At 40.5% G+C, this 23391-nt stretch overlaps 1 protein-coding gene across 2 annotated transcripts in view; it reads right to left on the minus strand.

The window, feature by feature from the left end:
• The window catches only part of wdr11 (WD repeat domain 11), a 132329-nt gene extending 110793 nt beyond the window's left edge, over window positions 1-21536 (minus strand). For both annotated transcript variants that reach the window (XM_052498280.1, XM_052498279.1), the window contains exons 1-4: window positions 21320-21536; window positions 15577-15688; window positions 6963-7116; window positions 3315-3488 (exon numbers count right to left, since the gene is read on the minus strand). In XM_052498280.1, the coding sequence (XP_052354240.1) occupies window positions 3315-3488; window positions 6963-7116; window positions 15577-15688; window positions 21320-21405 (526 nt within the window). In that variant the 5' untranslated portion in view covers window positions 21406-21536. The remainder of the gene's footprint in view (window positions 1-3314; window positions 3489-6962; window positions 7117-15576; window positions 15689-21319) is intronic.
• Between the last annotated feature and the right edge of the window lie 1855 nt (window positions 21537-23391).

Here is a 23391-nt window from a genome sequence, read left to right on the forward strand (position 1 = left end):
TTCTGTTTCTGTCCATCCTCCTAACTGGTGTTTTTTTTTAAAGAAACTAAATATGCTTCTCTGCATCTCTGCTAAAATCTGGGTAAAAGATTGAAAAGAATGTGAGTATTATTCAGTAGATTTAGTTATTGCTTGCTTTTCAAATATACCAACCTTGCCAGCAGACATGCCAGCTAAGATAGTTAGCCAAGCTAGCTACTATTACTTGATTGATAGGCTGAAGTTGCTTCTTGGTAGCTAATTATGACATTGGGAACCTATCTGGGCTAGCTAAAGCCAACTTCATAAAATGTGCCTGGTAGTATTAGAGAAAAAACAAAAATATATATATTTTATAAAAAGGATAAATCTGAGATGGCACATGCCCCTGTGCCCTTATGCCTCTGTTTTTTTACATTATTAAAATGGACTCTAAATATCTACCACATGATTAACCTGTTTGGGATAGGGGGCAGCATTTTCACGTTTGAATGAAAAGCGTGCCCAGAGTAAAACTGCCTGCTACTCAGTCCAAGTCGCTAATATATGCATATTATTAGTAGATTTGGATAGAAAACACTCTGAAGTTCCTAAAACGGTTTGAATGATATCTGTGAGTATAACAGAACTCATATGGCAGACGAAAACCTGAGAAAAATCCAACCAGGAAGTGGGAAATGTGAAGTTTGTAGTTTTTCAACTCTTGGCCTATCAAATAGTGTCTATGAGGTTAAATTGCACTTCCTAAGGCTTCCACTAGATGTCAACAGTCTTTAGAACCTTGTTTGATGTTTCTACTGTGAAGGAGGGGGAATGGGAGTTGAATGAGTCAGTGGTCTGGCAGAGTGCCATAAGCTCGTGACGCATGTGAGAGTTTGCTTGAGTTCCATTGCATTTCTGAAGACAAAGGAATTCTCCGGTTGGAACATTATTGAAGATTTATGATAAAAACATCCTAAAGATTGATTCTATACTTCGTTTGACATGTTTCTACGGACTGTAAATGGAACCTTTTGACTTTGTCTGCTCATGCGTCATGAATGTGGATTACTGGGCTGAACGTGCTAACAAAGGGAGGTATTTGGACATAAAAATGTACATTATCGAACAAGAAACATTTATTGTGGAACTGGGATTCCTGGGAGTGCATTCCATTGAAGATCAAAGGTAAGTGAATATTTATTATGCTATTTCTGACTTCTGTTGACTCCAACATGGCGGATATCTATCTGTATTGCTTGATTTGTTGTCTGAGCGCCGTACTCAGATAATTGCATGGCTTTTTCCGTAATTTTCTTTTTTACATCTGACACAGCGGTTGCATTAAGGACAAGTATATCTTTAATTCTGTGAATAACAGTTGATTATTAGGAGTATTTATGTAAATTGATGTGGCTCTCTGCAAAATCACTGGATGTTTTGGAAGCAAAACATCACTGAACATAATCCGCCATGTAAACTGAGATTTTTAGATATAAATATGCACTTTATCGAACAAAACATATATGTATTGTGTAACATGATGTCCCATGAGTCTCATCTGATCATCAAGATCAAGCGAAGGTTAGTGATTCATTTTATCGCTGTAAAACCTTTTTGAAATCGGACACGATGGGTAGATTAACAAGACGTTTCTTTCATTTGGTGTATTGCACTTGTTAATTTATGAAAGTTACATATTTCTAAAAAATATTTTGGAATTTCGCGCACTGCCTTTTCAGCCGGAATGTTGTCGGCCGTAAGAAGTTAACAAAGATTGACTTCAACTGAAAGAGAAGCTTTCTACAAGCAGGCAGGGAATCTGCTACAAATAACGTTTAAAACCAGTTAAGACTAGGGCTGAATACTGCCCCTTTTGGAGGAAGTGCGTGCCCATAGTAAACTGAAAATATGTTTTCCCAAAATTGCTAATATATGCATATAATAATTATTATTGAATAGAAAACACTCTAAAGTTTCTAAAACCGTTTAAATTATGTCTGTATGTAAAGCAGAACTCTCAGGGCAGCCTTTCTCCCAAACTCTCTCTTGTCAAGAGAAAAGTTGGGTCAACTTTGACGTCATCGCCCCCACCCTTCCCAGGCAGCTACCGATCTGGGAACAGTATGTATGTGTTCAGCGCGATGCCTGCTTTCAAATGGCGCGTTCATTGAGAATCGCGCGAGTCCTCGTCGTTTGGCGGGCGAAAATGTTCGGGTCACTCTCAAATACATGCACTCTTTTCCAAGAAACACCAATTGAAGGCGGTTTGTCTGTTCGCGCTGATCATTGTTTTACATGTTAAAAACATCATAAAGCTCGATTCTGCACATAGTTTGACCAGTTTAGTCGACATATAATATGTAATTTTGAAGTTGAGATGCGCAAGAGTGCGGGACCAGAAGTCATTTTGGGTGCATTTCAGCTGAAGCTGTTAGCATATGCTAATACAGAGACACACAACTTGAAACCAAACGATGTATTGGGTAAGTATGACTCCTTCTACGTCTTCTGATCGAAGAACATCAAAGGGAATATTTAAGTGGTTATTTTGGGTTTCTGTGGACTCCAAACGTAGAGGAGACATACTGCTAATATCTGAGCGCCGTCTCATTGTATAGCCAGTGTACGAATTCTGTAACGTTAAAAATAAATGTAATACAGCGGTTGCATTAAGAAGAAGTGTATCTTTGTAACTATATGTAGAACATGTATATTTAGTCATGTTTATTGCTTGTTATCTGACGTTATCTGTCGGAGCTATCATCATTTCTACGGACATTTGAGTAGCATTTTTTGAAATGTCGTCATTGTAAATGGAGATTTATGGATATAAATGGCATATTATTGAAAAAAAAACATAAATGTACTGTGTAACATGTCATATTACTGTCATCTGATGAAGATTTTCAAAAGGTTAGTGAATTATTTATTTTTTAATCCTACTTTTAAATTTTATATTTTCTGGGACAAAATGGCTGCCTCTTGTCTTTTGTTTCGGTGGTGATCTAATATAAATATGTGCTATGTTTTCGCCGTAAAACATTTTAGAAATCTGACTTGCTGGGTAGATGAACAAGGTGTTTATCTTTCATTTGAGCTATTGGACTTGTTAATGTGTGGAGGTTAAATATTTCTAAGAATATTTTTTTGCATTTTGCGTTATGGTAATGAGCTTGAGCCGTAGTCACGATACCGGATCCCGGATGGGTCGCATCAAGAGGTTAACCTGTTAGAATAAGGAGTTGGAGGGATTGAGAGAACAGAGATTGACATAGTATGAAAGAGTGAGAGAAAGCAAGACCAGATAAGAGATCTATAGAACATGGCACTGTAGGTAGGTGATTTCTGCTTACATGCTAGGTTGGATGGATCGAAGGGGTCAAAAGAGAAGGAGAGGATGTTCTCTGCATAGCTCTTCTTCCACAGCTTGGTCCCTGTGTCTCCGTTCCATAGGACTATGTAGTTAGGTGGATGGATGGCCAGGAGAAGGTCACGTGAAGCATCCTGAGTCCACAACCAGTCCATATCTGAGAGCAAGAAAAAAAAACAGCGAGAGAGAGAGGAAGAGAAAAAAAAGAGCGAGAGCGAGCGGAAAAAGAGCGAACAAGAGGAAAAAGAGCATATAAGGTATATTTGAAATGTTTATGGACGAATTTACTTCTGCCAGATAACCACATTTTTTTTTACTTTCCTGTGTTTAATATATACAGCGCATTCGGAACATAATCAGACCCCTTGACTTTTCTCACTTTGTTACATTACAGCCTTATTCTAAAAATGGATTAAGCAAAATAATTTCCTCATCAATCTACACACAATAGCCCATGATGACCATACGCAAACATGTTCAGAAATAATTGCAAATGTATTAATGGTGCTTGAGTGGCCCGGCCAGAGCCCGGACTTGAACCCGATCAAACATCTCCGGCAATGTTGAACATTGTAAAAATAAAGAAAAACCCTTCAAATGAGTATGGATCCAAACTTTTGACTGCTTATGTATACATCACACACACACACACACACACACACACACACACACACACACACAAGTATTTGGAGAGTTTCTACCATTCTTCTCTGCAGATCCTCTCAAGCTCTATCAGGTTGGATGGAGAGTGTGTGTGTAGAGCTATTTTCAGGTCTCTCCAGAGATGTTTGATTGTATTCAAGTCCGGGCTCTGGCTGGACCACTAAAGGACATTGAGACTTGTCCTGCAGCCACTCCTGCGTTGTCTTGGCTGTCTGCTTAGGGTCGTTGTCCTGTTGGGAGGTGACACTTGGCATTCAGGCCAAAGAGTTCAATCTTTGTTTCATCAGACAAGATAATCTTGTTTCTCATGGTCAGAGTATTCAGGTGCTCTGTCAGAGTGACAATCAGGTTCTTTGTCACCTCCATGACCAATGCGCTTCTCCCCACGATATCTCAAGCTGGTCGGGCGGCCAGTTCCAATCAAACAAGTATAGACCTTAACATGAAATACTTACAAGCCCTTACCCAACAGTGCAGTTCAAGAAGAGTTAAGAAAATATTTACCAAATAAACTGAAGTAAAAAATTCTAAAAAGTAACAATAACAAGGCTATATACAGGGGGTACCGGTTAGAGATAATATGTACGTGTAGGTAGGGGTGAAGTGACTATGCACAGATAGTGTACAAAACAAAGGGGGGTCAATGTAATAGTCCGGTGGCCATTCAATTAATTTTTCAGCAGTCTTACGGCTTGGGGATGAAAGCTGTTAAGGAACCTTTTGGTCCTAGACTTGGCGCTACGGTATAGTCTGACGTGCCTGAAGCTGAAGTTACAGTCTATAGGGTGACTGGAGTCTGACAGTTTTATGGGCTTTCCTCTGACACCACATATTATATTGGTCCTGTATGGCAAGAAGCTTGGCCACAGTGATGTACTGGGCCGTAAGCACTACCATCTGCAGCGCCTTACAGTCAGATGCCGAGCAGTTGACACACAAGGCGGTGATGCAAACGGTCAGGATGCTCTCGATGGTGCAGTTGTTGAACTTTGAGGATCTGGGGACCCATGCCAAATCTTTTCCGTCTCCTAAGGGGGAAAAGGTTTTGTCGTGCCCTCTTCACAACTGTCTTGGTGAGAGTTCTAGGAAGTGTTAGTGGTTCAAAACTGCTTCCATTTAACTTCGATATTGGAGGCGCTCTTTTAATTTTTGGATAAAAAAACGTTCCCGTTTTAAACAAGATATTTTGTCACGAAAAGATGCTCGACTATGCATATAATTGACAGCTTTGGAAAGAAAACACTGACGTTTCCAAAACTGCAAAGATATTATCTGTGAGTGCCACAGAACTGATGCTACAGGCAAAACCAAGATGAAATTTCAAACAGGAAATGCCCCAGATTTTGGAGGTGCTGTGTTCCAATGTCTCATTATATGGCTGTGAATGCGCAAGGAATGAGCCTACACTTTGTCGTTTCCCCAAGGTGTCTGCAGCATTGTGACGTATTTGAAGGCATATCATTGGAAGATTGACCATAAGAGACTACATTTACCAGGTGCTCGCTTGGTGTCCTCCGTTGCAATTATTGCGTAATCTCCAGCTGCGTGCATTTTTCCATTTGGTTCAGAGGAGAAACCAAACTGCCACGAATGATTTATCATCGAATAGATATGTGAAAAACACCTTGAGGATTGATTCTAAACAACGTTTGCCATGTTTCTGTCGATATTATGGAGTTAATTTGGTAAAAAGTTTGCCGTTGTAATGACTGAATTTTCGGGGGGTTTTCTTAGCCAAACGTGATGAACAAAACGGAGCGATTTCTCCTTGACAAATAATCTTTTTGGAAAAACTGAACATTTGCCATCTAACTAAGAGTCTCCTCATTGAAAACATCTGAAGTTCTTCAAAGGTAAATTATTTTATTTGAATGCTTTTCTTGTTTTTGTAAAAATGTTGCCTGCTGAATGCTAGGCTTAATGCTATGCTAGCTATCAATACTCTTACACAAATGCTTGTGTAGCTATGGTTGAAAAGCACATTTTGAAAATCTGAGATGACAGTGTTAACAAAAGGCTAAGCTTGTGAGCCAATATATTTATTTCATTTCATTTGCGATTTTCATGAATAGTTAACGTTGCGTTATGCTAATGAGCTTGAGGCTATGATTACGCTCCCGGATACGGGATTGCTCGACGCAAGAAGTTAAGAATGATGGACGCCACTGTTCTTGGGAACTTTTAATGCTGCAGACATTTTTTGATACCCTTACCCAGAGCTGTGCCTCAACACAATCCTGTCTCAGAACTCTACGGACAGTTTCTTTGACCTCATGGCTTGGTTTTTGCTCTGACATACACTGTCAACTGTGGGACGTTATATAGAAAGGTGTGCCTCTCCAAATCATGTCCAATCAATTGCATTTACCACATGTGAACTCCAATCAAGTTGTATTAACATTGAGGATGATCAATGGAAACTAGATGCACCAGAGCTAAATTTTGAGTCTCATAGCAAAGGGTCTGACTACTTATGTAAATAAGGTATCCGTTTTTTATTTAATACATTTTGCTTTGTCATTATGGGGTATTGTGTGTAGATTGATGAAGAATAATTTCATCCATTTTAGAATAAGGCTGTAACAAAATGTGGAAATTAGTGTGTAATTAGTTGTATTAGCAGCAGTAGTTTTTATTGTAGGCCTATTTGTACAACAACCATGTTATGCTGTTCATTTAAGTTTTATGACATAAAAAAAAAACATTGTTTAAATAGCCTAATACCTGATTTCGGGGACTGGGATATTTGTCAGCTCAAGAGGATAATATCCTTGCTGAAAAATAAAAAAAACTATCCCAGGGTTTATGATAATCTAATTTTCATTTATTCATAATTCTAAATTTATGTCAGGGAGGTTTGGCTTAATGTACTTGAAAGGAAATCATTGATACAGGTTGTAATTTCTTGGTCTCTCAAAGTTGATGTAATAAATGCAGCAGTGGTCCTTTTCCGAGGTTTGGCTCTCACCCTGGATAGGTTTGGAGTGCTCCTGGATCTCACAGTGGGCCGTGCCACTCACCACATCCCACACGATAATCTTCCCTGCTGAATCGGCAGAGGCCAGCCTCAGAGAGTAGGGCGAGCTGAGGCTGTGGTGGTAGTTCTCCCTGGACCATTTCACCTGCAGGCAGAGAGCGAGAAGGAGAGAGTGGGAGCAGTTGAGATGGTTTAGCCTATTTGAACATAGTCTCTAAAACAAAATCAAATGTGCAAGAAAAAAAAAAAACTCAGCTCTCTAGAACACAATTAAAAACAACCAGAACCCAATTGACTACCAAATTACACACGCTGAACTTTCAAATAAAATATAACCTGGAAAGGCATGTGGCCCTGACAGCATCAGGGATTAAATGCAAAAACACAGTACTCCTAAGCTGCAGGATGCCTTCTTCAAACCCGGTTTTGGAAAGTGGCTGCTTCCCTGATATCCTATAAAAATGTTTTTTTTTTAAAGTGACAAATTAGAGCCTAATAACTATATGCATCACCCGCAACATGGGGAAACTGTTCTGCTCTCTCAATAGCTGAATACAGACCTTCCTTAGACAACATAAAAGGCTTTCTACCCAGAACGCAGAACAGACCACACACACACACCTGCATGTTCATCAGAAACAGAGGAAACAGAGGAAAAGTACTTGCATATTTTGCTGATTATAAAAGAATGCTTTTGATTCCATATGGCATGATGTATTATATTGTAAAACCCTAAACAAATATATAAAATATATTTATAAAAAAAATAAAAATTAAAAAATTAAAAAAAAGAGGTTTTGGGGGCAAAGTAGGTGACATAAAATATATTTACTTGAACAGACAGTATTAAAAATAAACCATAAAAGAGAATTTGGCACAAGGGTGGGGGTTTGCTGCCCATATACAGTCTTGACTGGCCAGTTTAATAAATGGAACTCTTGTCAATTTAATAACATTTACACATCTTGCAGTACTCATCAGTACAGTATATGTATATACTTTATTTTATCCTATTCTACTCAGACACTGCTCGCCCAAATATTATATATTCTTATTTTCATTCCTTTATTTTATGTGGGGAAAAAAAATCTGAATGGTTTGTCCTCGGGGTTTCGCCTGCTACATAAGTGCTGTTATACTCACAGACATGATTCAAACAGAAAACACTCAGAAGTTTCTATCCAAATCTACTAATAATATGCATATCTTATCTTCTGAGGATGAGTAGCAGGCAGTTGAATTTGGGCATACTTTTCATCCAAAATTCCAAATGCTGCCCCCTATCCTAGAGAAGTTAACAGTTAGTGACTGAAAATAAATTTGACCGGTCATGTTTATCAGTCTATAGGTTTATTTGCATAATTTGTGGAATAAAGTGTGTGTGTGTGTCTTCGGTGTGAAAACTAATTTTAACTGTAGAGGGCGCTATACCACCAAGAATGTGCTTGGAAGGTTTCACATCCACTAGAGGCCCTGCTAACGTTAGCTTGGCAACTGAGGAAAAATGAAGCGCGCCAAACGTATCTCTGTGTGGGACCCTTCGTTCAAAAGGGTGATGAAGTTCACTGCAAGCTTTGCAAAAATTCAGCAGCAGGGGCCTCCCGAATGGCGCAGTGGTCTAAGGTACTGCAGTGCTTGAGGCGTCATTACAGATCCGGGTATCGCAGTCGTCCACGACCGGGAGACGCACAATTGGTCCGGGTTAGGGGAAGGTTTGGCTGGCCGGAATGTCACTGTCCCATCGCGCTCCAGCAACTCCTGTGGCAGGCCGGGCGCATGCACGCTGACACGGTCGCAAGGTGTCGGCTCGCTTCCGGATTAAGCGAGCAGTGTGTCAAGAAGTGTTTGCAGTGTGGCTTGGTAGGGTTGTTTCGGAGGACCTTAGCCTCACCCGACTCCGTACAGGAGACGCAGCGATGGGAAAAGACTAACTACCAATTGGATAACAAAAACATTTTTTTTTTAAACAAATTCAGCAGCAGTACCAGCACGATGATGTATCACGTCAAGAACAAACACCCAGGTGCCATCACTTTGATGCTAGCGGGGAGAATGATGCGTGCCCTCTGAGGTGATCACACAGTTGGTGTGTAGAATAATTGAGCGTGATATGATGCCAATCAGTGTGGTCGAGGGCTTTAGGGGAGTTAATTCGTTACTTTGAGCCAGAGTACTGCACGCCATCACAAGACACAATAACATAATATTTTGTGTGCTGAAATGTGCTGAAAGCGAAGCTAGCCACAGCCGGCAAGTTGGCTCTCACAACTGACTGTTGAACTGTGCTGACCACCGAGATCTAAAATACCATGACGTGCCACTTCAGCGATGTTGACTGGGTAAAGGAGTCTATCCGTCAGACACACAGCTGACAACCTCGTGGAGAAGTTGACCAGTGATGTTGAGACGTGGGACTCAATGACTACGTGTTGGCATGCATCCACAACAACGCACGCAACATTGTGGCTGCCAATTCCCCTACTTGCATCCCCTGGGACTCGGTGCCATGCTATGCACAGACTTCAACGATGGCTTCAATATTTTATCTTTATTTAACCAGGTAGGCTAGTTGAGAACAAGTTCTCATTTGCAACTGCGACCTGGCCAAGATAAAGCAATAGCAGTGTGAACAGACAACAAATAAGTACACTGCTCAAAAAAATAAAGGGAACACTTAAACAACACAATGTAACTCCAAGTCAATCACACTTCTGTGAAATCAAACTGTCCACTTAGGAAGCAACACTGATTGACAATAAATTTCACATGCTGTTGTGCAAATGGAATAGACAACCGTTGGAAATTATAGGCAATTAGCAAGACACCCCCAATAAAGGAGTGGTTCTGCAGGTGGTGACCACAGACCACTTCTCAGTTCCCATGCTTCCTGGCTGATGTTTTGGTCACTTTTGAATGCTGTCGGTGCTTTCACTCTAGTGGTAGCATGAGACGGAGTCTACAACCCACACAAGTGGCTCAGGTAGTGCAGCTCATCCAGGATGGCACATCAATGCGAGCTGTGGTAGGAAGGTTTGCGGTGTCTGTCAGCGTAGTGTCCAGAGCATGGAGGCGCAACCAGGAGACAGGCCAGTACATCAGGAGACGTGGAGGAGGCCGTAGGAGGGCAACAACCCAGCAGCAGGACCGCTACCGCCACCTTTTTGCAATGAGGAACAGGAGGAGCACTGCCAGAGCCCTGCAAAATGACCTCCAGCAGGCCACAAATGTGCATGTGTCTGCTCAAACGGTCAGAAACATAGACTCCACAGGTGGGGGTTGTGCTTACAGCCCAACACCGTGCAGGACGTTTGGCATTTGCCAGAGAACACCAAGATTGGCAAATTCACCACTGGCGCCCTGTGCTCTTCACAGATGAAAGCAGGTTCACACTGAGCACGTGAAAGAATCTGGAGACGCCGTGGAGAACGTTCTGCTGCCTGCAACATCCTCCAGTATGACCGGTTTGGCGGTGGGTCAGTCATGGTGTGAGGTGGCATTTCTTGGGGGGCGCACAGCCCTCCATGTAGCCTGACTGCCATTGGGTACCGAGATGAGATCCTCAGACCCCTTGTGAGACCATATGCTGATGCGGTTGGCCCTGGGTTCCTCCTAATGCAAGACAATGCTAGACCTCATGTGGCTGGAGTGTGTCAGCAGTTCCTGCTGCAAGAGGAAGGCATTGATGCTATGGACTGGCCCGCCCGTTCCCCAGACCTGAATCCAATTGAGCACATCTGGGACATCATTTCTCACTCTTGCACCACAGACTGTCCAGGAGATGGCGGATGCTTTCGTCCAGGTCTGGGAGGAGATCCCTCAGGAGACCATCCGCCACCTCATCAGGAGCATGCCCATGCATTGTAGGGAGGTCATACAGGCACGTGGAGGCCACACACACTACTGAGCCTCATTTAGACTTGTGTTAAGGACATTACATCAAAGTTGGATCAACCTGTTGTGTGGTTTTCCACTTTAATTTTGAGTGTGACTCCAAATCCAGACCTCCATGGGTTGATAAATTTGATTTCCATTAATAATTTGTGTGATTTTGTTTTCAGCCCATTCAACTATATAAAGAAAGTATTTAATAAAAATATTTCATTCATTCAGATCTAGGATGTGTTATTTTAGTGTTCCCTTTATTTTTTTGAGCAGTGTGTATGTGGTGTGATTGTTGCTGCTGAGAGACTGGTTAGGCACTTTAACCATAGCCAACTCAGCCACCAAGACACTAGAAGTTAAGCAAGTCAAAATGCAGCTCCTGCAGCACCAACTGATCCAGTCTTGTAAGACAGAACGAGTACCAGCGCGTAGCATGTTTGAGAGGTTGGTGGAGCAGAGACAGCCGTGCTGTTCAACCGGACCATCGCCAAGCTGCAAGAGCCAGAACTCTCGAGCTCCCAGATGATCACTGGCAAATAATGATGGAGATCAAGCCCGTCTTGCTAACCCTGACATGCACAACCAGCATTATGTCATCCAAAAAAGGTGTCCTTCTCCAACATAAACCCTATCACATTCAGCCTACTGCAAACATCTCTTCCACGGAGTGGATAAAAGCATGAGTGTTAAGAGTTCAGGAGTCCCTCTGAAAAATGCATGCAGGAATGAATCTATAAAATTAGGTTATATTGTATGTAGGCAATTAGTGTTGTTAATCTATGTAGGCAAATAGCAGCCAATTGTTGTTATTGTCATTGTCTTATTGAAAGTATTAGGAGAAGCAAAACCATACATTGCACATTTATGAAAAAAACATAGTTTTGAAGGATCCGACATGCAAGATCGTATAATACTTATTGTATTATTTTCACAGGTGGATGCAAAAAATCTGACCTTAATGGCACCTCTCGTCACATTGATGTTGGACCATCACCACAAGCATCTGCGATTTCTTTTGCCAGCTGAGAGTGACAGCAAAAACAAAGCTGCTCAAGTTGGCGGACTTGGTATCCTATGACACAGATGCGACTGGGTCAAATGGAGAGAGTGTCCCGCTGCTGCTGACAGAGAGATTGACTGAGCGAGCCAGGAAGCCTTGGGTCTTCAGCTCCTATTTGGTAACGCCAACAACCCCATGCTGTTACTTCTTGGGTGTGACTACAACCCGCACTTGAGAGAAAGAGGCAGAAAACAAGGTGAAAACTACTTGAGACATTCCTCCCATCACTCAATGCGTTTCCACGTCACTGGTGGAAAGTCAACAGTGAAAGATTCCCAAGGATCACCACTTTAGCGAGGCGCTACAATTTGCTGACAATAGTCCACATCAATAGGCCTACTGTTAACTGAAAGAAAATGTTAACGGCTTTTAAAATTAAATGGAAAAGCAGAATGTGGTTTTTGTTACTGTTTTGTTGTTTATTTGCAAGAATGTTGTACAATGTAGCCTACCTTTTTCCGACGATATGTTATACTTCGACAAGGCTTTAATATCTAATTGAAATAAGATATTTTCACATTTGGGAAATAAAAGGTTTTACATTTGGCTGCTTCATTTTAATGAAACGTTATCAGCGGAAACATTATTTGATTTAGTCAACTTTAATCTGCTATGGTTGATAAAAAAAGGAGTTAAAAATGTGCAACGAAAAGATTCATTACATTAAATGATATGTTGATAAACCAAATGTATAAAAATAGTCCATAAATCAAAACCATATCACCTAAAATAAAATGTAGGCCCTATTAAAACTTCTAAATACAGTTTCTAAATAAAAATAACCTTTATGTAACTAGGCAAGTCAGTTAAGAACAAATTCTTAATTACACTCTGGGATATGTGGGACGCTAGCGCCAAATTCAAAACAACAGAAATCCCATAATTACAATTCCTCAAACATACAATTATTTTACACCATTTGAAAGATAAACTTATTGTGAATCCAGCCACAGTGTACGATTTCAAATAGGCTTTACGGCGAAAGCACACCAAACGATTGTTAGGTCAGCACCCAGTCACAGAAAACAATAAAGCCATTTTCCAACCAAGGAGAGCCCTCACAAAAGTCAGAAATAGCGATTAAATTAATCACTACCCTTTGATGATCTTCATCAGATGGCACTCGCATGACTTCATGTTTTGTTCAATAAAGTTCATCTTTATGTCCAAAAACTTCATTTGAAATGTGTGTTTTATGTTCAGAAATGCATTGTCTCAAACAAACAACCGGTGCAGAGAGCCACATCAAACTACATAAATACTCAATACTAATAAACATTGATAAAATATACAAGTGTTATGCATGGAAATATAGATAAACTTTTCCTTAATGCAACCGCTGTGTCAGATTTCAAAAAGGCTTTACGGTGATTGCGATTATGTTTGGTCAGCACCTAGCCACAGAAAAATATAGCCATTTTCCAAAGAAGGAGAGGTGTCACAAAAGTCAGAAATAGCATTATAAATATTCACCTACCTTTGATGATCTTCATCAGAATGCACTCCCAGGAATCCCAGTTCCATAATAAATGTTTGTTTTGTTCGAAAACGTCCATCATTTGTCCAAAAACCTCCTTTTTGTTTGCGCGTTTAGTTGACAAATCAAACTCACGAGGCGTGGGAAAGTCCAGGTGAAAGTTCAGACAAAAAGTCATATTACAGTTTGTAGAAACATGTCAAACAATGTATATAATCAATCTTTAGGATGTTATCATAAATCTTCAATAATGTTTCAACCGGACACTTCCTTTGTCTTTAGAAATGCAATGGAACGCAGCTAACTCTCACAGGCGCACACGAGACTGAGCGCATGGCACTCTGACAGAAACCTGGTTGAAACAGCTCTCATTCTCTTCCCCTTCACAGTAGAAGCCTCAAATAAGATTGTAAATATGGTTGACATCTAGTGGAAGCCTTAGGAAGTGCAATAGGACCCAAGACACTGTATATTCGATTAGGCAAAGACTTGAAAACCTACAAACCTCAGATTTCCCACTTCCTGGTTGGATTTTATTCTCAGGTTTTTTCATGCCATATGAGTTCTGTTATACTCACAGACATCATTCAAAGAGTTTTAGAAACTTCGGAGTGTTTTCTATCCAAATCTACTAATTGTATGAATATTCTAGATTTTCGTCCAAGCTATTCAATACTGCACCCTAGTCCCAAAGAAGTTTAGAACAAATTCTTATTTACAATGACAGCCTACACCGACCAAACCAGGACGACGCTTGGCCAATTGTGCACCGTCCTAAGGGACTCCAAATCACGGCCGGATATAATACAGCCTGGAATAGAACCGGGGACTGTAGTGAAGACTATAGTGTGGAGTCTGAGTGAGTGGAGTCTGGCCCAGGAGTGTGAAGGTGAACGGAAAGGCTCTGGAGCAACGCACCACCCTTGCTGTCTCTGCTTGGCCAGTTCCCCTCTTTCCACTGGGATTCTCTGCCTCTAACCATATTACAGGGGCTGAGTGACTGGCTTACTGGTGCTCTTTCATGCCGTCCCTAGGAGGGGTGCGTCACTTGAGTGGGTTGAGTCACTTACGTGATCTTCCTGTCTGGGTTGGCGCCCACCCTTGGGTTATGCCGTGGCGGAGATCTTTGTGGGCTATACTTGGCCTTGTCTCAGGATGGTAAGTTGGTGGTTGAAGATATCCCTCTAGTGGTGTGGGGGCTGTGCTTTGGCAAAGTGGGTGGGGTTATATCCTTCCTGTTTGGCCCTGTCCGGGGGTATCATCGGATGGGGCCACATTGTCTCCTGACCCCTCCTGTCTCAGCCTCCAGTATTTATGCTGCAGTAGTTTATGTGTCGGGGGGCTAGGGTCAGTTTGTTATATCTAGAGTACTTCTCCTGTCCTATCCGGTGTCCTGTGTGAATTTAAGTATGCTCTCTAATTCTCTCTTTCTCTCTCTCTCTCGGTGGACAGGAGCCATAGGACCATGCCTCAGGACTACCTGGCATGATGACTCCTTGCTGTCCCCAGTCCACACCTGGCCGTGCTGCTGCTCCAGTTTCAACTGTTCTGCCTGCAGCTATGGAATCCTGACCTGTTCACCGGACGTGCTACCTGTCCCAGACCTATTAGTTGACCATGCTGGCCATATTCTGTTATAATCTCCACCCGACACAGCCAGAAGAGGACTGGCCACCCGTCATAGCCTGGTTCCTCTCCAGGCTTCTTCCTAGCCAACGTACTTCAACACCTGCATTGCATGCTGTTTGGGGTTTTAGGCTGGGTTTCTGTACAGCACTTTGAGATATTAGCTGAATACATTTGATTGGACTCTTGCACTGAGATGCAGTGCCTTAGACCGTTGCGCCACTTGGGAGCTGAAACTTTATCAATGTGGCTTTTTGGCCCAAACAGTGAAAACATGGCCGAATCTTGCTGACAAAGAGAAAAAGCTTAATCTGACCAAGGTCAAAGAGAACCCACTTTCTTACTTTGGATGATAAATATCACTTCAGCTAGAAAACAGACTTCATAATTAGAACCAGACATGAATATAGTTTACTCCTGTGATGGGTTACATTCACTATTGCAAATGTAATCTAAGCTACATGCTATGAATTCACTCAAACAATTTATTCAAAAAAAGGCAGAGGCTACTTCCTGGGATTTTCCCATTATGATATTGAGAAACCCTGACTGGAACTTACCTTGACCACATTGGCTTTGTGCCTCTCCAGAACCTGGATGGTCTGGGAAGTCTTTGGGTCGATGATGAGGATGCTGGAGTGACATCCCTGGGCTATCAGCCCCTGCCAACCCCTAGAAGAGAAGAGATTTAAAATATAGACGATATAACTAAGCTATCTAGCATAGCAGCAGGGGCTGCTAGCCATCAAAAATAACATTTACATTTTAGCCTATCAACAGGGCAGCACACAGCTGCTTGAAAAGTGGGGTCATTACAGCAGAGGCATGTTCTAGGGTGAGGCGGTCTCCCGACTTTCATATCGTAATCTTATACGCACTACCAGCTTAGTACACAAGGTTACGTCAAAGAAATGAAGAAAAAAAGGCCCATTGGGCATCTACTAAAAGAATGCAAAAAAGAATTGCAGTGAGTCAGCTAGCTAAACATAACAAGTACAAACCAATATTATTATTTATTTTTTAAAGACATGCAATCCAGCTCATGAACATGCATAAAATCAGCAAAAAAAGAAACACTTACTGTCAATTGTGTTTATTTTCAGCAAATGTATCGTGTAAATATTTGTGTGAACATAAGATTTAACAACTGAGACATAAACTGAACAAGTTCCTGCAGACATGTGAATAACAGAAATTGAAAAATGTGTCCCTGATCAAAGGGGGGGTAAAAAAAAAGGGAACAGTCAGTATCTGGTGTGGCCACCAGCTGCATTAAGTACCGCAGTGCATCTCCTCCTCGTGGACTGCACCAGATTTGCCAGTTATTGCTGTGAGATGTTACCCCACTCTTCCACCAAGTCACCTGCAAGTTCCCAGACATTTCTAGGGGGGGAAATGGCCCTAGCCCTCACCCTCCAATCCAACAGGTCCCAGAAGTGCTCACTGGGATTGAGATCAGGGCTCTTCGCTGGCCATGGCAGAACACTGACATTCCTGTCTTGCAGGAAATCACGCACAGAACAAGCAGTATGGCTGGTGGCATTGTCATGCTGAAGGGTCATGAAAGGATGAGCCTGCAGGAAGGGTAGCACGAGGGAGAAGGATATCTTCCCTGTAACGGACAGCATTGAGATTGCAGGCAATAATGAGCTCAGTCCGATGAAGCTGTGACACACTGCCCCAGACCATGACGGACCCTCCACCTCCAAATCGATCCCACTCCAGAGTACAGGCCTCGGTGTAACGCTCATTCCTTCGACAAAAAACACAAATCCGACCATCACTCCTGGTGAGACAAAACCGCGGCTCGTCAGTGAAGAGCACTTTTTGCCAGTCCTGCCTGGTGCATCTCGGGCAGTTGTTTGTTGCCATCCGGTACCTGTCCCGCAAGTGTGATGTTCAGATGTACCGATCCTGTGCAGGTGTTGTTAAACGTGGTCTGCCACTGTGAGGACGATCAGCTGCCTGTCCTGTACCCCCTTAGCGCTGTCTTAAGTAGATGTCGACCGATTAATCAGAATGGCTGATACCTTGAAATCGGCCGTAAGTAATCATAATAATCGTAATCTCCATTTTTAGCCACCGATTGTGGCCGGTTACATTGCACTCCATGAGGAGACTGCTTGGCAGGCTGACTACTTGTTACGAGAGTGCAGCAAGAAGCCAAGTTAAGTTGCTATCTAGCATTAAACTTATCTTACAAAAAAAATCTTAACATAATCACTAGTTAGCTACACATGGTTGATGATATTACTAGTTTATCTAGCGTGTCCTGCGTTGCATATAATCGATGCGGTGCCCGTTAATTTCTCATCGAATCACAGCCTACTTCCCTAAACGGGTGATGATTTAACAAGAGCAATCGCGAAAAAAGCACTGCCGTTGCATCAATGTGTACCTAACCATAAACATCAGTGCCTTTCTTTAAAATCAATACACATATTTTTAAACATGCATATTTAGTTAATATTGCCTGCTAACATTCATTTCTTGTAACTAGGGAAATTGTGTCACTTCTCGTGCGTTCCGTGCAAACAGAGTCAGGGTATATGCAGCAGTTTGGGCCACCTGGCTCGTTGCGAACTGTGTGAAGACCATTTATTCCAAACAAAGACCATAATTAATTTGCCAGAATTGTACATAATTATGACATAACATTGAAGGTTTTGCAATGTAACAGCAATATTTAGACTTAGGGATGCCACCCGTTAGATAAAATAGGGAACGGTTCCGTATTTCACTGAAAGAATAAACGTTTCGTTTTCGAAATGATAGTTTCCGGTTTTGACCATATTAATGGGCGGCAGGGTAGCCTAGTGGTTAGAGCATTGGACTAGTAACTGAAAGGTTGCAAGTTTGAATCCCCGAGCTGACAAGATACAAATCTGTCTTTCTGCCCCTGAACAAGCAGTTAAACCCACTGTTCCTAGGCCGTCATTGAAAATAAGAACTTGTTCTTAACGGACTTGCCTAGTTAAAGACTCATGTTAAAAGGAACCACCAGCTTTCATATGTTCTCATGTTCTGAGCAAGGAACTTAAACGTTAGCGTTCTTCATAGCACATATTGCACTTTTACTTTCTTCTCCACTTTTACTTTCTTCTTTTGCATTATTTAAACCAAATTTCATTCTTTATTTGAGACTATATTGATATATTGTATTAAGTTCAAATGAAAGTGTTCATTGTTCATTCAGTATTGTTGGAATTGTCATTATTACTAATAAATAAAAATATACAAATAAATTAACTATTTTTTTTAATTCCCCCTCAACAAAAAATAAATAAATACATCGGCATCGGCTTTTTTTGGTCCTTCAATAATCGGTATCGGTATTGAAAAATCATAATCGGTCGACCTCTAGTCTTTAGCGTCTAACACTACGGACATTGCAATTTATCAATAAGTGCATCGATGACATCGTCCCCACAGTAACTATACATACTAGAGGTCGACTGATTATGATTTTTCAACGTCGATACCGATTGGAGGAAACAAAAGAAAGCAGATACCGATTAATCGGACGATTTTTAAAATGTATTTGTAATAATGACAATTACAACAATACTGAATGAACACATTTTAACTTAACATAGTACATAAATAAAATCAATTTAGCCTCAAATACATAATGAAACATGTTCAAATTGGTTTAAATAATGGAAAAACAGTGTTGGAGAAGAAAGTAAAAGTGCAAAATGTGCCATGTAAGAAATCTAACGTTTAAGTTCCTTGCTCAGAACATGAGAACATATGAAAGCTGGTGGTTCCTTTTATAACATGAGTCTTCAATATTCCCAGGTAAGAAGTTTTAGGTTGAAGTTATAATAGGACTATTTCTCTCTATACCATTTGTATTTCATATACCTTTGACTATTGGATGTTCTAATAGGTACTTTAGTATTGCCAGCCTAATCTCGGGAGTTGATAGGCTTGAAGTCATAAACAGCGCAATGTTTGAAGCATTGCGAAGAGCAGCTGGCAAAAGCAGGAAAGTGCTGTTTAAATGAATGTTTACGAGCCTGCTGCAGCCTACCTCCGCTCAGTCAGACAACACTATCAAATCATAGACTTAATTATAATTTAATAACACACAGAAATACGAGCCTTAGGTCATTAATATGGTCAAACCCGAAACTATCATTTCGAAAAGAAAATGTTTATTCTTTCAGTGAAATACGGAACCGTTCTGTATTTTATCTAACGGGTGGCATCCATAAGTCTAAATATTCCTGTTACATTGCACAACCTTCAATGTAATGTCATAATTATGTACAATTCTGGCAAATTCGTTCGCAACGAGCCAGGCGGCCCAAACTGTTGTGTATATACCCTGACTCTGCGTGCAATGAACGCAAGAGAAGTGACACAATTGCCCTCGTTAATATTGCCTGCTAACATTAATTTATTTTATCTAAATATGCAGGTTTAAAAAAATATATACTTCCGTGTACTGATTTTAAGAAAGGCATTGATGTTTATGGTTAGGTACATTCGTGCAACGATTGTGCTTTTTTCGCAAATGTGCTTTTGTTAAGTCATCCCCCGTTTGGCGAAGTTGGCTGTCTTTGTTAGGAAGAAATGGTCGTCACACGGTTCGCAACGAGCCAGGCGGCCCAAACTGCTGCATATACCCTGACTCTCGCGAATGCGCTTGTGAAATCACCCGTTTGGCTAAGTAGGCTGTGATTCAATGATAAATTAACAGGCACCGCATCAATTGTATAGAACAAGCTAGATAAACTAGTAATATCATCAACCATGTGTAGTTAACTAGTGATTATGTTAAGATTGATTGTTTTTTTATAAGATAAGTTTAATGCTAGCACCTTACCTTTGCTCCTTGCTGCACTCGCATAACAGGTAGTCAGCCTGCCACTCGCATAACAGGTAGTCAGCCTGTCACGCAGTCTTCTCGTGGTGTGCAATGTAATCGGCCATAATCGGTGTCCAAAAATTCAGATTACCGATTGTTATGAAAACTTGAAATCTGCCCCAATTAATTGGTCGACCTCTAGTAGTGAGTACGGCCCAATCCGGGACCTCTATAACAGACCGTGTCAGAGGAAGGCCCTAAAAACTGCAAAACTCCAGCCACCCAAGTCATAGACTCTTTGACATCGCATGGCAAGCGGTACTGATGTACCAAGTCTGAAAATAAATAAATAAATAAATAGGTTCTACCCCAAAGCCATAAGATGTTAAATAATTAATCAATAGGTACCCAGACTAACATTTTTGACTCATCACATACACCGTTGCTACAGTTCATCTATCCTGTTGCCTAGACATTTTATCCCTACCTGTATACATCCACCTTAATTACCTCGTAAACGCTAAACATTAACTCGGAAGTGGTAAATCGTGTATAAAGCCAACATAATTCTTATTGTATATTTATCCTTGTTTTATTATTTTTTTAAATTTCCTCTGCATTGTTCGGAAGGGCCCATAATAAGCATTTCACTCTTATCCTACTCTACACCTGTTGTTCACGAAACATGTAACAAATACAATTTGATATGGGATTGAGGAATGAAAGCGATTGATAACAAAGAATACTGCTATTGCTGCACTATCACACATTTTCCACCTCTAGGGACAAAGACCATCAGGAAAATCACTAAGACCCAAATGTGGGGGTCTAGCACATTAACTAATCTTACAAGCACACTTTATTTGCTTTTTTAAAACTACAGCTAACTACTAGCAATATGGCATTCATCAGTCACATACATTTACACTCAACCAATGACACTAAACAGTGGCATCGTAATTGGTTGTCAGCTTTAGCACAAAAACACAACTGCAATGTCAAATCAATAACTAGCTAACGTTAACGTTACGTTAGACAATTCGCTAATTAGCGAGGAAGCTAACGTTAGCTTCGTCTCACAACTGGTCATGTATATTAACATTTAATTAGCTTAGCCATTTATGTTAGCTAAAATGTATATTAACAATTTTAACTTTACTCGTAATGTCTACAGATGGCAAAGTAAAGTCAATATGGTTAATCCAAACGCTAACTAAATTAAATACTCTAAGCTAATTGCGGGACTAAGCTATTTCACGTTAGCTAAACCAGCTTGCTGAAACTTGTAGCAGAACACCACTTGCCAACTGTGAAGCGAAGCATTCAAAGTCTTCATTTTATCCAGACTAAACAATATAGTATTGTAATCTAATACATATCTGCTCATCTTCATTTTCTGTAGAATAAACCATTTCAGCTGAGTGAGTTAACGTAAATATCTAAACATTTTAGCTAGCTAGGCCAATGCACAGGGCTCCAGAACTCACCAGTCAACAGCAGTTTTGTTCTGCAAATTAAGCGTTCCAGTCAATGTCCGCGCCGCGAGTTTAATATTGACAGAGTAAGGAATCATTGTTACTATGAATTGTATTTACTAGCTACAAATAAATGGACAAAATCTCGCATAGAACATGTATTTTGGTTTGTTGACAGGGGGGAAAAAATAAGCAGGAAGTGTCAACTCCAGGATGCGTTATAATATAACTGTGAAGTCGGCAATAATAACGAAGTACTTCCGGGTAAAAGTCCTGTCCTGTGTAATTTGTAAATAAAAAATGAGAGAGAAAATAATAGAAAATGTGCACAAGTATCCAAAGATTTTATACTAGTTATGAATAAAAAAATAATTTAACGTATTTCTATAAGATATTATGTATTGTTGTCTTTTTGTCTTTCTCTTCTTTTCTTTCAAGCCTACCTAAATGGTCAACAATGTTTTTTGTGTATGTACACCTATCACTTAATACAATACTATCTGTACGTTGTGCAGAAAAAGGGGGTCAATTCTACTCAGGAGCAAATCCACAGTTTTACACCCCCTTCAGTGTCCCTGCTAATTTGCCAGCCCTTATAGAGTGGCCCATCAACTTAAACCCAATAGTTCTTTCATACTGGACATACATATTGCATCTTACAAAATTATCTATACGTTGTGTCGCCGTAAAAGGACAGTCCATTCTACTTAGGAGCATTTTAACTTTCCAAATCCACAGTTTCCAAATCCACATTAGTGTCGCTTCTAATTTTACAACCATATTTCATACCGGACATACATTTTCTGGTCATTGTGTTGCAGAAAAAGGGGGGGGGGGGTCCCCTTTAACACAGGAGCAGCTGTAGTTTCCAAATCTGTTATTGTGGCCCTTTAAGAGTGCAAATCAACTTACATCCAGCTATTTGCATGTTAGATGGTCAGGTTTAATTAACAGAAATACATGTGCCACAGTGGAGCACTTTGGCAGATTACAATGAATCTGAATTGCAGTGCAGTTTACATAAGATATATACAAATATGTTTGACTTGGACGTAGCCTACCCACACTGTATCTGCAGGCTGTTTTGCTACACCCGCAATAACATCTGCTAAATATATACATGCGACCAATAACATTTTATTTTATTTTATTTGGCTAGAGTGCACATTCCAAGACCAGAGTGGGCACATTTGCTATATAACTTATATAATATATATAACTGCCAAATGAGCAGTGACACTCCTCTGGGTGTAAACTCTGTGGATTTGGAAACTAGAAGTGCTCCTGATTTGAATGGATCCCCCTTTAGATGTGACACAATGTACAGATAATTTTGCAATATGTACAGATAAAGGTGCAATATGTATGTCCGACATGAAAACAAAATACTGGATTTCAGTTGAAGGGACATTTTATAAGGGCCGCCAAATGATCAGTGACGCTTCTCTGGATGTAAACTCTGTAGATATGGAGACGAGAAATGCTCCCTTTTATTTCGTCCTGCATAATTCTAAACTCTTAATTTATTTCAATCAGTTACATCATGTAGACAGGAAGTGATATTTATTCGCTCTGGCCAAAAGTATCTTGTATGCTAACGTTAGCTTTTTGGTTTGAGCCGGTTGCAACCCCAGTGAACATTGGGCCTTTTCAGCAAGCTGCTGGCTGTTATTAATTATGTTAAAAAAAACAATCAATAATATCAATCGTGTAAGCACATGGAAATACTTTTTCGGGAATTATTGATCTATTTATTTCATGACTTAAATGTCTGGCTGTGAGTGACGGACTGTGAAACTCAATCTCCCATGATTCCGTAGTACCAGAACTGGTGTTTTATCATTTGTAATGGAACTGACCATTGTGTTCGTTCTTATTATACCTGTGGTTGTGTTGAATACCGCACTCAACTTAAAATAAACAACTACTCTGCATATAATACATAACATACCTGTATAATAAACAGATTCAACTATTTTGCCTTTTAATAAGATCTTTGATGGCGTAGCTAGTTTATTTATGGCCTGTATGTGTCCCATACAAATATGATTCCATAGCTATGCTGGTATCTGCACATTTTAAAC

This window comes from Oncorhynchus keta, chromosome 36 (genome assembly GCF_023373465.1).
Source record: "Oncorhynchus keta strain PuntledgeMale-10-30-2019 chromosome 36, Oket_V2, whole genome shotgun sequence".
Taxonomy (NCBI): domain Eukaryota; kingdom Metazoa; phylum Chordata; class Actinopteri; order Salmoniformes; family Salmonidae; genus Oncorhynchus; species Oncorhynchus keta.